At 36.6% G+C, this 14,005-nt stretch overlaps 1 protein-coding gene across 1 annotated transcript in view; it reads left to right on the top strand.

Annotated features, from left to right (window-relative positions):
- Positions 1-1,649: 1,649 nt before the first annotated feature.
- The window catches only part of LOC100547835 (pleckstrin homology domain-containing family A member 7), a gene marked incomplete at its 5' end in the record, with an annotated part of 34,294 nt that continues 21,938 nt past the window's right edge, over positions 1,650-14,005 (top strand). Inside the window, 6 exons of the mRNA XM_031553372.1 lie at positions 1,650-2,225; positions 4,283-4,369; positions 6,622-6,675; positions 12,178-12,246; positions 12,411-12,491; positions 13,684-13,833. Coding sequence (XP_031409232.1) covers positions 1,650-2,225; positions 4,283-4,369; positions 6,622-6,675; positions 12,178-12,246; positions 12,411-12,491; positions 13,684-13,833 — 1,017 coding nt within the window. The remainder of the gene's footprint in view (positions 2,226-4,282; positions 4,370-6,621; positions 6,676-12,177; positions 12,247-12,410; positions 12,492-13,683; positions 13,834-14,005) is intronic.

Here is a 14,005-nt window from a genome sequence, read left to right as displayed (position 1 = left end):
TTCTCCACAGGAAAGTCACCTTCATGCCTGTCTAAAATGTATTTTTGAAGCTTTTGCTTCTCCTAGTTTTCTCAGTTCTCATTTCTATCTAGAGAAAATTTCTATCTACAGTTCTATCTAGAGAAAACAGCTGCTTTGATCTTCACATGGAAAGAATTGGCAGCTTGAAATATACAAAGTAGTGCAGAGGAGGTTACTTGACCACTAAATGCTGATTTTTTGAGTTGCCTCTGTTCCAGCCTACCTGCATGTTTTACCTGTATTTTGGAATTCTAGGTAACATGTGAGAAAGCAGAGCTTTTAAGAATTTGTAATCCTCTGTGCAACGTACAGCAGTTATTCTGCTTTCTCATAAGTAACTGTGTGGACCTTCTCAAGAGTAGCATTTCAACACAGTCCAGCAATGCCAAATCCTTCAAGTAGAAACACACAGAGGCAGCTATTGAGAAACAGTTACGGATATCAATTCTTTTTCTTCCTGCTTCAGCTATGCTTCTCTTATTCCTGGATGCTGGACAAAGATGCTCCTTTTCATCCTGCCCTTTTGTTGGCATGGAATTCCTGCAGTTCTCTCTGTACCAGATCTCATTCTCATGCAGAGAGTGAAGCCTCTAAGTGAAGCAAGGAATCTGTTCTGAGTTTGGGTTTTTTTGTTTGCTGTTTCTGTTTGTGAGTTGATTTGTGTGTATGTGTGTGTGTATGTGTATGTGTGTGAGTGACTTTGTTTGTTTTTGTTTGTATTGTTACTCTGGCAAATGTAGCAGAATGGTTTCCTGTTTGGGAATGCTAAAGCAATAGATGAGTGACTGCAAGGAGGAAACTCATAAATGTTTAGTGGTCGAATGAGAAAGGAGACAAGCAGGTTCCTGTGCATGAGGCTATGGAAACATTTTGACTTAGATCCCTCTCCTGCTTTTAAGTACACCTTATCAAAACTTTCCCCCAATTCTGTCTCAAATCTCTTGGTGGATATAGAGTGATTTCTAGAGTTTTGGGAGCATTATGACTTCAGCACTAATACCAAGATGTAGTGACTCTGTTTATATTCTAGTTTGTCAATGAGTTTTGGTGCTCATCCTTGTGCTGCTTAAAATGGTAGTAGAACTCATAGCACTTGATCAGATGAAAGTAAATCATACTGACCTGGGAACTTGGAGCTCATTCTTAATTTTTATTCATGTTAATGAAGCAAAAAATGTATAAGACACTCATTCTGTGGTGAGTGAGATTTCTTCTCACATTGCAGGTAATTGTTTGCAACAAGCTTGTATTTGCTGTTTGCAGACTGCACCACCTGGTGGTGAGGAGGCTTTTGGAAAAAAAAATGCTTTTAATTTGCAGACTTTCTCTTTAAAACTAACAGTAATTTCTTTCTTTGTGTTTTGACACTCATTTTGGTCTAAGTAAAGGTAATGCAGCTGTCCCTAATGATTATCTCTACTAGGTCATTCAAGTTAGACATAATTAAAAGCCTCTCTTTATACTGTTTGCATCCATACGTGAATTCAGTGTAATGTTTTTGTGTAGGGTAGATTTCATTAACTTTATTAATGTTTCTGTGAACTCTTTTTGAAGGAATTCTCTGTCTAGAGTCCTGTAGCTAATGTCATCCCAGAGTTTGTTTTGTTTTTCTTCTACTATAATTTTTATTTATCAACCACTCCTGCTTGTATGCTAAAGTTTTACTCTTTTCTTTCCCCCTTCCCAGCCTTGCTTCTGATCTGACTCTCACACGTCAGGGTCCCAATCCACCTTTTTCTGAAAACTATCACACTTTGCCAAAGAATACCAGGCAGCCTTCAGGGAGCTCACCGCCACCGAGTCGCAATTTGCCGAGTGACTACAAGTATGCACAAGATCGTGTTAGCCACCTGAAGATGTCCCAGGAGGAAAGGAAAGCAAATAAGGATGGAACTGTTTGGCAGCTTTATGAGTGGCAGCAGAGACAGCAATTTAAGCATGGCAGCCCCACTGCCCCGCTTTATGTAGGCTCTTCGGATTTTATTGATCGGGGTAAGTCAAAAAGTTCATTGGATGTTCCACGATCAATATCTGTTCCACCTTCTCCATCTGATATTCCTCCACCTGGACCTCCAAAAAGCTTTCTCCCGAGGAGACCACACACTCCTGCAGAAAGGCTTACGGTTAAACCATCTGACGAGAGACAGACTGTAGACAGTCCTTTCACTGGATCACCTAGGAAGATTCGAAGTAATGCTCTAAAGGTTTGTATGCAGCATAACAATAATTTCAAGCTGTTTTACATGTAGTGTCATATATAGATTGTTTAATTTAGTAATTTTTGTTGCATCCTGCCTGAAAGATCTTGCAAGCTGTGAGAGTTAACACAATGGGTAATTTTCTCCTAAAACTCATATCTTTGTGGTTATCTCAGATTCGTGTGTGTGTGTGTGTGTGTGTGTGTATGTGTGTGTGTGTGTGTGTGTGGAAAGGCAAATTAGTGACTCATCATACTGACTTGGAATATTTTCATTCAAAACGTGGGAGGTGTGTATATATAAAATATATACAAATTATAGTGTTTCAATGAATAGTGTGGAGAACAATGTAAAAGACAGCAGGATGAACACATCTTTGATTTATACTTATGGCTGTGGCTTTAAGTGTTTGCCATTCTACTTTCTCTTAACCTTTTGCTTGTATACTTGGTCGTATAGCTAATCCAGTTTGTAGTTACAGCTGAAAGCATCATTATTTTTTTTTTTCATGCGTTTGACAGTTCATATGCTTTGCAGAGTTGGTAGCTCTGGACTAACTACAATCAGGTAGAATTGGTCTTAAACTTTAACCTTCTGCAGAATTTAAGTGTGGTTGACTGTAGGCATTTTTTAACCTCTTCTCCAGAGATGACAGAGGCTTTTTCACCCAGTATTTTGTGTGGCTCTACTTTTCTGAGGAAACTAGGGAAATTAAGGATTGAATCAATGTAGAACTTGCTTGTCGTGGTAGGACTTACAATGGAATAAGTGGAAATAAAAGCCTCTGCATTCAGCCAATTCTTTAACCTCAAACATGAGCTCTGCTGGGGAAAGTATTTGCCAAGAAAGAGTCTTGTACATTCACAAACTCAGCGTGAGTTCAGGACTGAATTTCAGTTATGTGCCAACTTCATCATGCACAGCAGATTTTTCCTAGTATATGCTGTGTAGCTGTCAGATGTCTTTCAGCATCTCTGGATTTATAATTCTGAGTTGGGAAATGAAGCAGTTTGGTGATGTGCAGCACTGAAAATTATAAACTCTTGTTATATCAGACATTAGTTTCTCTACATTGAAATTGAAGCAGTATTACATCCTCTATGAGGGAATGTTTAGTAGTCTCTTTCCTTCCTGTGTGGTGTAGCTGCATAAATTTTACTCATAAAACTCTTTTTATGTCACATTGATTTTTATATGAAGCCATATATGAAAACAAAATTTTCACTGCCAAATTTCTCTGCAGAGGTTTCTTGAGGAAAAATGTTTGTGTTCTTGTATGTAAGCACACAGCATCATTTTACATTTAAATGTATCTGTCTACAGAAGTTTGTGATACTCCCCCTCAATGGAACACTTTAATTCCACCCACCAAAAAACAAAACAAAACAAAAAACCACCAACAAAAAACAACAGAACAAAACAGCATTCAGTGAGATTCAGACAGGAATAAAAATAAATTGTCAGACATTTGGTCTGCCTTTAAGACAGCCATAAAAGCTTAGCATTAAGGGAAAGATGGAGGAACGGATTTGAAATGGGTACTTACAGCATAAGCAGAAAGAGACAGAAGAAATCACTTAATACAACCTGGTATTAATGGACCTCTTGCCACAAGGTGTCACTCCTGTCAGTGGCTTAGCAGTGGAGAACTGTTCCATAGCTAAAGGAGGACACTCACAGTTGTTACTGTATGGTGTACGAGCCTGCTATTTAAAGGTGTTAAGCCAAGCAGATTTTCTCTGGAAGACATTACGTGTGTGTGCGTGTGAAATTTTGAGTGTTTTTTTGACTTGGTGAAGACAGCTTTGCACATGCTTCTGAAGCTGCTTGTGCTGCCAGAATCCACTGCCCTGTCCAGCATCACAGGTTCTACATTTGTTGTATTTGTTCATTTATACGTTCTGCATAATTACTGGAGGATCTGGCTGGCCCATGATCTAAGCATGGCTTGGATTCGAACAGAAAATTTATAGCAGAGGTGCATATCTTCAGGATGCTCCCTCAAGTACAGCATACATCTCACTTGAGACTATGCTTATATTTCTGCCTGGGGCTTCTTACAGAGCTCAACTCACATTGATCGACGCTCGATGCCAGCTATGGGCTACATGACCCATACTGTGAGCGCACCAAGTTTGCATGGCAAGTCGGTAAGTTGAAGGAGCAATTTCTCTGCCTTTCGTGTCATCGTTGTGTTGTAGTTAAGTTTTAAAATCCTGCTCGTTCCTAGTTGTTTTTTTTCATTAATTAAAACATAAATAACTTGAATGTGAAACTTGAACTTAAGCAGTGTGTAGGAATAATAAAGCCTGTAGGGATTTTGCTCTTATTTCCGTGTGAACAGGAGTGAGCTATTATTACAGGATTCAACTTCTACTATGTTTATTTGACCAAATGCAGAGTTAATGAAATAATTGCTTAACCATGTCAAGTAACTGCTTTCTGGGCACTGAGGTGAAAACATAATTACAGTTACTCTTCCTGAAGACTGCTAATTTCCTCTTTACAATGTGTCTAAATACCTGCAGCCTGAAGAGCTAACATTGCTTCTCATTCGATTAAGGAGACATCAGGCTAAGTTGGCTAGTATACGAAATTACACAATCGCACAATTACTGCAGCACTTGCCAACTAATTCCACCTATCAGGTCAGCTGCTGCTTGGTTCATCTGTACCGTATGACATTTTGTGACTCTGCAAACGCTTCGTCAGTGGCATGCTTGGGTCTGTGCTTCCTTGCCCATTCTCTGGTATTCTGCAATGCCCAGATCATTTGCAGTTTTTCTTTGCTATTCTTGCTGTCAGAAATAAGCATTTGAATCTACACAGTACCAGTGCATATGTTTCAAAGTGTTATGTATACTTCCTTTTTGTACTATTTCTGAAAATGCTGCGTTTTCAGAAATGTGTGTTACAAGATTAGATATGCTCATTCTACAACAACACCATTTCTTTGTGCTGCTTTCATGGTGAGATTGGCTCCCTGTACCACATGCTGCCTCACCTGCAAGTTAAAATGCATCAGCCAGTTTGTACCTTCATATGATCTTGTAACTATCAGTTCTGCAGGTGAACATTAGCTCACAAGCATTCGTGGGCACCTTAAACCATGAACGGTGCTCTTGATTGCATTGATGTACAAAACTTCAATGTGGGATGAAACGAATGTATTTGAAGAGCACGTTGGTTTATATTAGAGCCTCAAAAATAGGAATAAAACATGGTGACTCTTTTTGTAATTGGTGAAGACTTTATACTGGCCTAAAATTCAAGGCGTTTTTTTAATTTGGAAAAGTTTACTTTTCTTACCTCACCTACAGAACAATTGCACTAAGGTGGTCTATAATAATAGGGACTTCTCCTTAAAAATGGGCATACTTTCAAGTCAAATCCTCTGGCAGATTCAAAAGGTACTTTGACAATAATTTAGGTGATGGTCTCTAAAGAAATGTAAGTGTAGTGTGTTGATTTCACTACAGCAAGGGTTTTCTTTCCTTTTTTAAATACACAGTCTTGTTGGCACAAGCTTGAGAAAGGTTTAGTTGTACTTTTCTTTTAGTCTGATTTCTAGTGAACTCAGAATAGGAAATTGTCAGAATTTCAGCAAGAACTGTAGTAGGAATTTTGGTTTCTTACCAAGTCCATCTGTAGCAGTTAAGTTTTACTTCATTATGTATCACAAATACCTCTTAGGAAACAGAAGTAACTTTCAAATGACGTCTGTGTATGCTTTTCTTGAAATGATCCTAAGGAAGATACTACTAGTTGAATGTACCTATTTGACTAAGCTGACAACAGTTGGGGTGAGCCACTGAAAAGGAGGGATCAAGTTGAATGCTATCACTTAAAGTGAAATGGATTCTCCAATCATGAGTGAGATCTTAGTATTTTATTCATGAAGCTTACTTCTTGCCTTTCTTAAATGAAGTGCTTATCTTAAAATGTATGTGAAACCAGATCAAAAAGTGTTCTAATGATTTCTATATACAGGCTTCTATTTATATGTGACATTCAGTTAGTTAGAAGACTTCTCCCAGAGATATATTATGCTGGAGGACAACTCCATAATCTTTTCAATGAAGGGATAGCTAGCAGAAATTGGTCTTGAAAAAAATACATGAAAATGTATTGTTTGTGTAGTTGTGTATCCTATTAGCATTAGTATTCTATTAGTCTGTTCAAAGAGTGGACATGAGGTAGTAATGATCTCAGGAAATATTTTGCCCATTTTTTCAGCTGTAAATAGCAATATGCTGGTGGAGCAAATGTGCTTTTGATGTTCTTCCTACTCTGTCATTTTGTTTACTTTTTCATCATTTTCTTTGTATATACAATCTATTTTGAAGTTACTTTTTCAAACCTTCAAATGTATTTTATTTTTTTTCTATGTACTTACCCGAAGGCTGATGACACTTATATCCAGTTGAAAAAGGATTTGGAGTATTTAGATCTGAAGGTAAGCTTCCATAAAAGTTTACTTCCATTATTTTATAACCTAGCTGTCTTTGTGTGCCATCTTTACACCTACAGGTTTTGGAATAATTTTTCTTTCAGAGACTGAAACTCTGTGTCTTTTGCTATCGCTGTGCTTAAAATAGTGTGTGCTTATAGTAGTAGCTATAGAGCAGACATGGAAACTGAAAAAAATGTTGATACTTTGATTTCTAGTTAGAATTTGCATCACGAGTACTTCAGATGGGTGGTATTTTGTGGATTTAAAATAAATAAGATTACAAACTGCTTCAAAATGTTTTTGCTGTTGCTTTAGAGCCAATATGAAGTCAGCTCCTCTAAGTTAAGAGAGAAGTCATTTCAATTCAGCTTTTTCTCTTTAAATCTACACAAGCTGACTTTTCTCCTGTTTTTATAATAGGCTATATTTATAATGCATTTTTTGTGAAAATGTGGTGATTAATTGGAAGCTTTTGTCGTTTTCATGTTCTGATGGCTAAGAGATCTATATATCAGACCTATATATTCATTCATGCATACATACAATTTGCCCATGTAATAATAGGTGATATTTCCTAAAGATAAAATAAAAATATAATATGGTGTTCAGCATCAGAATATCTGTCTAAATGAAATTACTTCTGTATCTGATACATCTGATAGTTGACAATTTGAAAGTTCTTGATACCAGGTATTTGAAGGAAAAAAATCAAACTGCATAATCAGTGATTTTGCTTAATAAAGCAATCTACCTCATTCTATGCTGTGTAGCATGTCTTACCATATTCAAATCATATGGTGTTTCTGAAAATAAAGGTGAAGTTTGACACCCTATTATCCTTGTTTATTTGTCTGTAGTTATCACTGATGCCAAGAGGCTTTGCCTATGTGCCACTAATCAGCTGCCGGGATCACTAGTATGGCAACTTCAATTTCATCTGCTGCTTGCATGATTGAATATACAACCAAATATATCAATGGAAAATATTAGCAATCCAGATATATATATTGCATCATATTTGCGGTCTATGTAGATGATCACATATATAAGCTGTTATAGTCATGAACGTACAAATGTAAAATCAGTTGGATGTGTTTCACTTCAGGCCTTGTTCTTGATGTGTTCTTGGCTGTGCCAAATGTAACTGCATCCCAAGCCTTTGGCTGAGTTTTGTGACATTTCAATTTAGGAGGTCCTACAATTTGACAGGTCATGAATAAGTACAGTATTCTGTCCATCCTAAAGCAATGACTTTCACTGTTACAAGTGATATATATATATAAAGGTTAGGTGCTTAGAGAAATTAATAGGATGGGTTGTTAACTTTTTAGTGGATTCCCTCCAGATTGATTTGTTGCAGCCAAGGTATGAAGAGCTGCTTGGCCCTGAGAGCTCCCCTTGTGCCTACCAAAATTAGCCAGAAAAAAAAATGTACGGGGGCAACCTGATCTTTCTGCAAGAAGAAACGTAATATTACTTTGAGTTTCCTTCTGACAAATTTTGCCAGTCAGTGTCAAGTGAGGTTCCATAAGAATGATATAATTTTTGAAGGTGACTGTTTCTTTCTCAGCTATTTTCATGCTCAAAAGAATAACCTTCTTTTGCTGATGATCTGAAAATGTAAAATTTAGATCAGGGTGCTGAGAGATTAAAATGATCTTGTGAAATTTGAGTAGGTGTCTGTGTTCTTACTGCATTTGTGCGTTGCCACTAAGCATAAATTATTGAATTCACAGTATGAGGAAAGTTAGTGTATCAATGAAACAAAGCAAATTACAAATGGATAATGGTGGAATATTGTGAATTCATGATTAGTATACAGGGTGCCTTTCATTGAAGACACTGAAGGCTTAGATATAATACCCTTTATTTCAAACATCAATTTTGACTTCACTGGCCTTTGAGTTGGATCTACTCTGATGAAACAATTTCAAATAGGATTAAAAAATTTAGAGCTGAAGCCAAACGTTTTTACTTCATTATCTCTGAAGATATTTCTTCCTAGATATTTTGAGATATAACTTTTCAACATGGAATAGCGATTAAACATTTAATTAACTACATAATTCCTGCCACAGTATTAAAACAGGTGGCAATAACTCCTTGCAAGGCATTTAGTAATTTGTCATAAGTCAGATGTTTTGTCCCCAGAGAAACCTCAGTCTTATCCTACTTTACTGATCTATTTTTGATTATTTAAAAGCTGAAAAATATTGTCTTAGAAATATTTTGATGTTAATACTATGATGGTATTGTTCAGCATTACAGTGCTTTGTCATAAGAGTGGTATAAGTGAAATAAATATGCTTTACAAATATTAATCAATGTCAGGATTTTTCTCCTGCATGCAAACTAGTTCTGACATTAAAAGAAATGCCAGGGTCTTCTATCCTTTTTCACTTACAAAACAAAGGTACGTAGGACATGACAGAGATGTTGTATCTCTATGCTATAACACAACCATGCTTTTCCTGCACATGGATTTCCACGCGTGTGTTATGGCTTTTTTAAAATCCCTTAAATGAAGGTGGAAAGGTGTGACCCTGTATAAGAAGAGCAGAAATAGTGAGTGAAAAATTCTTTCCCCACAAATCTCTGAGATGATGCTGCAAACAAAGGTGGAACACAATCAGGGAAAGATTTTTCCCCTTTCCAAGACAATGAAATAAGTTTCAATCAGGCTAAAGAAGTTGTGGATGGCGGTTGCACTTTCAGGAATGTCTGTAAACTATTTGGGAGACTTGCACAAAACATGAATGAATATGGCCTGCTCAAGTGCAAAGTTTGTGCTTCTAAGTATATGCTGTGCAACCATTCTAAGCCAATCTGGGTCCCCCTCCAGTTGTTCAGGACTGGTGCTGCTTCATTCTTCTGCAGCCACGCATGAAGCCATTTTGTTTGTACTGCTGTTGGAAGAGGTTGCTGGTACAAGGTTGTGCCACGCAGGTATCTAAGGAAATGCTGCACGGCAGGTATTTGTTATGGGAGTAATGGTAAGTGTGAGTGCGGTTCTGATGGCTTCCTTCACAAAGGGTTTGACTACGTCTCTCCAGTTATCAGCATAGAGCTCGTGTTACAAGAGTTGTTACGCTCTTTGTGACAGAAAATGTCTTGCCATTATCCCTGGCACTTGTTAAACTGTGACTGTGTTGTGTGTTGGTATGTGTGCTTTGCGAAAGTAAAAAAACACAAAAGTCTTATGGTTGGATGAATGATCTACTGAAAATGATAACATTGATAGGTATCTAACTATAGTTCCGTAATGGGAAAATATATAGATTCTAAACCTTGAGGATATGTGTGAAAGAAGAAGTTGCTGCTGCTCATGGAGTTTTGTATGCTAAGGTTTTGTTTCTTCAGTCTTTACATCTATAACAAGCTATTGTTCAAACTTGTGTTTAAAACAGATAGAAAATAATGGACCTCTGATCAACATGATTTACAAAGTGCTGAAGAACTCAGCACAGGGGTTACTTTCCAGTATACATGTAAGATTGCTTGCATCCAAAATGCGTTCATCCCATTGCTTTTTAAAGTAGCAGTCAATGTGTACGTATTCTGGCTTTTGCAGGTGTCTTATAGCAAACAGTAGAACTTCCTGTAAGATTATTTTTTGTTTTCTTTTTCTTCTTTGTTCCCCCACTGCCTTTTGGAGTCTGTATGTGAAGTTATGGCTGACCTCAGTGTTTGGTTTCATTTTGTCAATCATGAAAATGATTGTGTCAAGCAGCAAGACTGATATGTAATTTGGAAAGTGTGAAAGCATGCTGAATCTTCATTATGTTCTCATACTGCTTGAAAATCAACAAAATCTGTATAGCTGTGATTATCTAATTTTAAGTCTTCAGAATTGGTAGACTGTGTTTTTGTGTTAACTTCGTTGCTTTGAAAAAGGCTTTTGCATTCTATCAGTTTGCGGGTAATAAAATTATTATTTGTTATTACTTGGACACGTTGACATTTCTTCCTATATGTAATTATTTCTTACTATTATGCATAGGACCTAGCACTTGAACAATTCCATTTAGTACCTTTGGAAGACAGGATTTTTCTTAAACGTATTTACTGTTGAAAATATTTAAAAACCAAAACATAACTTTTGAGAGACAGTGAAATGCTTTTTGATTTTGGAGTGGGGAAGTAATAAATGTGTAACTTTCTCCATGTGAAATCCCACAATAAGTATGTCAATGGAGCCTGCAGTCAAAGGGGAGGAGATATTAAACATCAATAGTTATTGTAATCCTGTCTTAAATGTAGTTTATCTGAAAATAACTCATATAGCGAAATGAAAAAGGAAGTTGTATCAAAGATTGATTTCCACTTGCAGTAAAAAATAATTACTTTAAGAAATCAAGTGTGATCCCATTAAGTTAATTAGGAAGTTGTGTTGCTTAAGTCTGCAGACTTAAGCCAGTCAGAAAATATTAAACTGTTTCTCTCCCACTAAAAAAAGTAAAACAAAGAAAACCACACCAACCAAAAGCGCAACAACAAAAACTAATATCCCTACCATTTCAAACAACAAAAAATAACTTTACCACTTATGTTATTCAATACAATAATTAGGTGATCTTTTCTTATATTCTTGCGTGTATCTGAGCACTGTACTTCTCAGTACCAGGTGTTTCTTTGGTAAGGTAGTATTTGATTTAATGGATCTTTACTTATTCAATTAGAATACTTTTAATTGGTATTCTAACTGAGTTAGGCTTTTAAAATTGTACAATTCATGAGCCGTACTATGTGACCATTCTCTTAGCTTTGTTTATTCATCAAAAATGTCAAACATAAACACTGGAAGTAATAAACTTTTCTACAGAGGTAGACATGCCTTCATCTTAGGCTTGCTGGAAGGTAGGAAGTGTGTATAGTACAGCCTGGATTAATTTAAAAACTAAGTTACGTGAGGAGGTAATCTCGTGAGAAATGGAATATGGAAACAGTGATTTATGGAATGAGAAATTAGAAATATTATAATCATATCAAAATAGATCAATGACATTTAAATTTCACCCTGCAGTTTTATAGCAGTCTGTCTTTAATAAAATTCGCCCTGTGGTATGGAAGAGACCGTCCTTTGTAGAATGAAATAGATGCCAGGAAGGTATATTTCAGTCATCGATTAATGCTGCTATCTTGCAGTTGAACGTTCTAAAAGAACTATTTAAGTCCCCACGGGCTCAAGAAAGTTATTAAAAGCAAAGAGATAAAACTGTTAGGTTTTGCAGGAACAGGACATTTGTAACCACAGACAAATGGGATTATGCTATTTTGTACTGTTTTAAGCTACTCCAAGAATAATTAAACAGCACAGTATTACTGATAATCTTTTCTGATTACATTTTTGAGAAGTGCGCATTTAAGAGACTTGTATCCAAAATTTTATTTCTTTTTCATCTTCGTTGTTAGATTTACATATTTAACAAAGCTTTTGTTCTTATGCCTGAAACCTGGTTTTAGTTTGGAACAAATTTCTCAGATCTTTCAAACTGTTCCTCGCAGGTGTCGGGACGTGACACGCTAAAAGAGCGAAGTACGAAACCCGTCAAGGTTGCAGAAAGTGATATCGATGTAAGTATCAGCCACCACTTCAGAAACTCTGGTTGTGTTCTGGCCATTTGTTGGTACTGTTAATTGGTTGCATTTATTATTCTCTTTGGGATAAAGTATTGTTAGTGGAGACTTTTCTTCTTAAAAATCTCATGTTACATACGGCAATATGGTTTTATTTTCAGGTCAAGCTGAGCGTTTTCTGTGAGCAGGACAGAATTCTACAGGACTTGGAGGACAAAATAAGAGCTCTTAAGGAAAATAAAGTAAGAGTAAAGAGATCTTAATAAAATTAAAAATACTTATATGGAATTATAAATAAAATCAAATTACTAGATGCTGCTTGCTTTATGATAGTTTTCTTTGAAAATGCACATCATCTATTATGTGGAAAGTATTTTTTTTTTATGGTAAGATTGAGTGCCAACTTTTAGAAAATGTTTTTGAAGATAAGTGTTTTAAAACCATATACAGTTAATCTGGCACTGTTCACAAATCAGGGTGTATACACAGTTCTGTGTGGTTTTGCTTAATGTCTTATGATTCATGTAGTGGGAGGCAGTCATGTTTCATTCGTAGCTCTTCCCACGCGTGCAAGCACTGTTTGCACAAACAGCAGCACGCTGTGTGTGGTAGTGAGATTCCCATTTGTAGTCATTTGGGAGCTATGCTGGTTTATAGATTGTTTTGAGCATTGTTCTGAGGTTTGTGACTGAAATGCTGGAATACTTCTGGGCAAGTTTGTACTTGGAACCCTCCTACTTCCCTCCATGCCATATCGATTCATTGTTTGAACAGTAAACAATACCAGAAGTGTCTCCTAGTCTTCCCTTGCATGTGTTTATGTGCTTCCCTCACAATGAGCTATAGCTGTCAAGGAGTCTAAGGCCAGGCAGTTCAGAAAAAAATGCATTCTGAAATGGAAGTGCCATCCAAGTAGATCCTTCAGAGAGCTGTTGTGCAGAAATGCTTCACTGTTACTTCTGACTGAATGCATCAGGCCTACTTAGTGTTTAGGTAGTGTTTTAATCCCTCACGTGGCTGCTTTAACTATAGCAATGAGTGAGAAGTTGTCTATAAATAAGCTGTTAATACTGCGGTGCGCTAGAGCTATCACAATTCTGTGCTGCTTAAGGAGATTCTTCTAAAATTGTAAATTACAGTTTTGCACAGACTATAAATAGAAAAATTCTCACTGATTTGTATTTTCCACACAATTTAAACAGATGCTATAGAAAATATTAGAAAATTTTAAGTGATTAAGGCTCCTGCAGCGTTTCATTCATTTACATCTTAGTCTCCACAGTACTGGGCCAATCCTAACATAGTGGCTTAGAGGGAACACTGGAAGTGAAGAATACAGCTTTTACATTCACAAAGATAAATTTGTTTATTAAGTTTGCCATCAATGCTGTAAGCTTACTGTTGTCTGCTCTTCTGTTCTGTATCTCTTCTTAGGATCAGCTGGAGTCTGTTTTGGAGGTGTTACACAGGCAGATGGAACAGTACAAAGACCAACCACAGCATGCGGAAAAAATTTCCTACCAGCAAAGACTTTTGCAAGAAGATCTTATACATATTCGGGCTGAAATATCCAAAGTTTCAACGGTATGTATTTCAGGTTGTTTTCAGAAAACAGTAGTTAAGATACCAATTAGAGGAAAACTGTATTTTTTTAAAAAAAACCTACTGTGAACTGATTTTGTTAAAGTGCAAGATACGAAATCTGACAAAAAGAGTATATGAGCGACCTCTACAGCTTTCCTCTTCAATGCACTCC

Source organism: Meleagris gallopavo, chromosome 5 (assembly GCF_000146605.3).
Source record: "Meleagris gallopavo isolate NT-WF06-2002-E0010 breed Aviagen turkey brand Nicholas breeding stock chromosome 5, Turkey_5.1, whole genome shotgun sequence".
In the NCBI taxonomy this organism is placed as follows: Eukaryota; Metazoa; Chordata; class Aves; order Galliformes; family Phasianidae; genus Meleagris; species Meleagris gallopavo.
The sequence above is the reverse complement of the archived record's forward strand: the minus strand, read 5'-3'. Positions and strand labels throughout refer to the sequence as shown.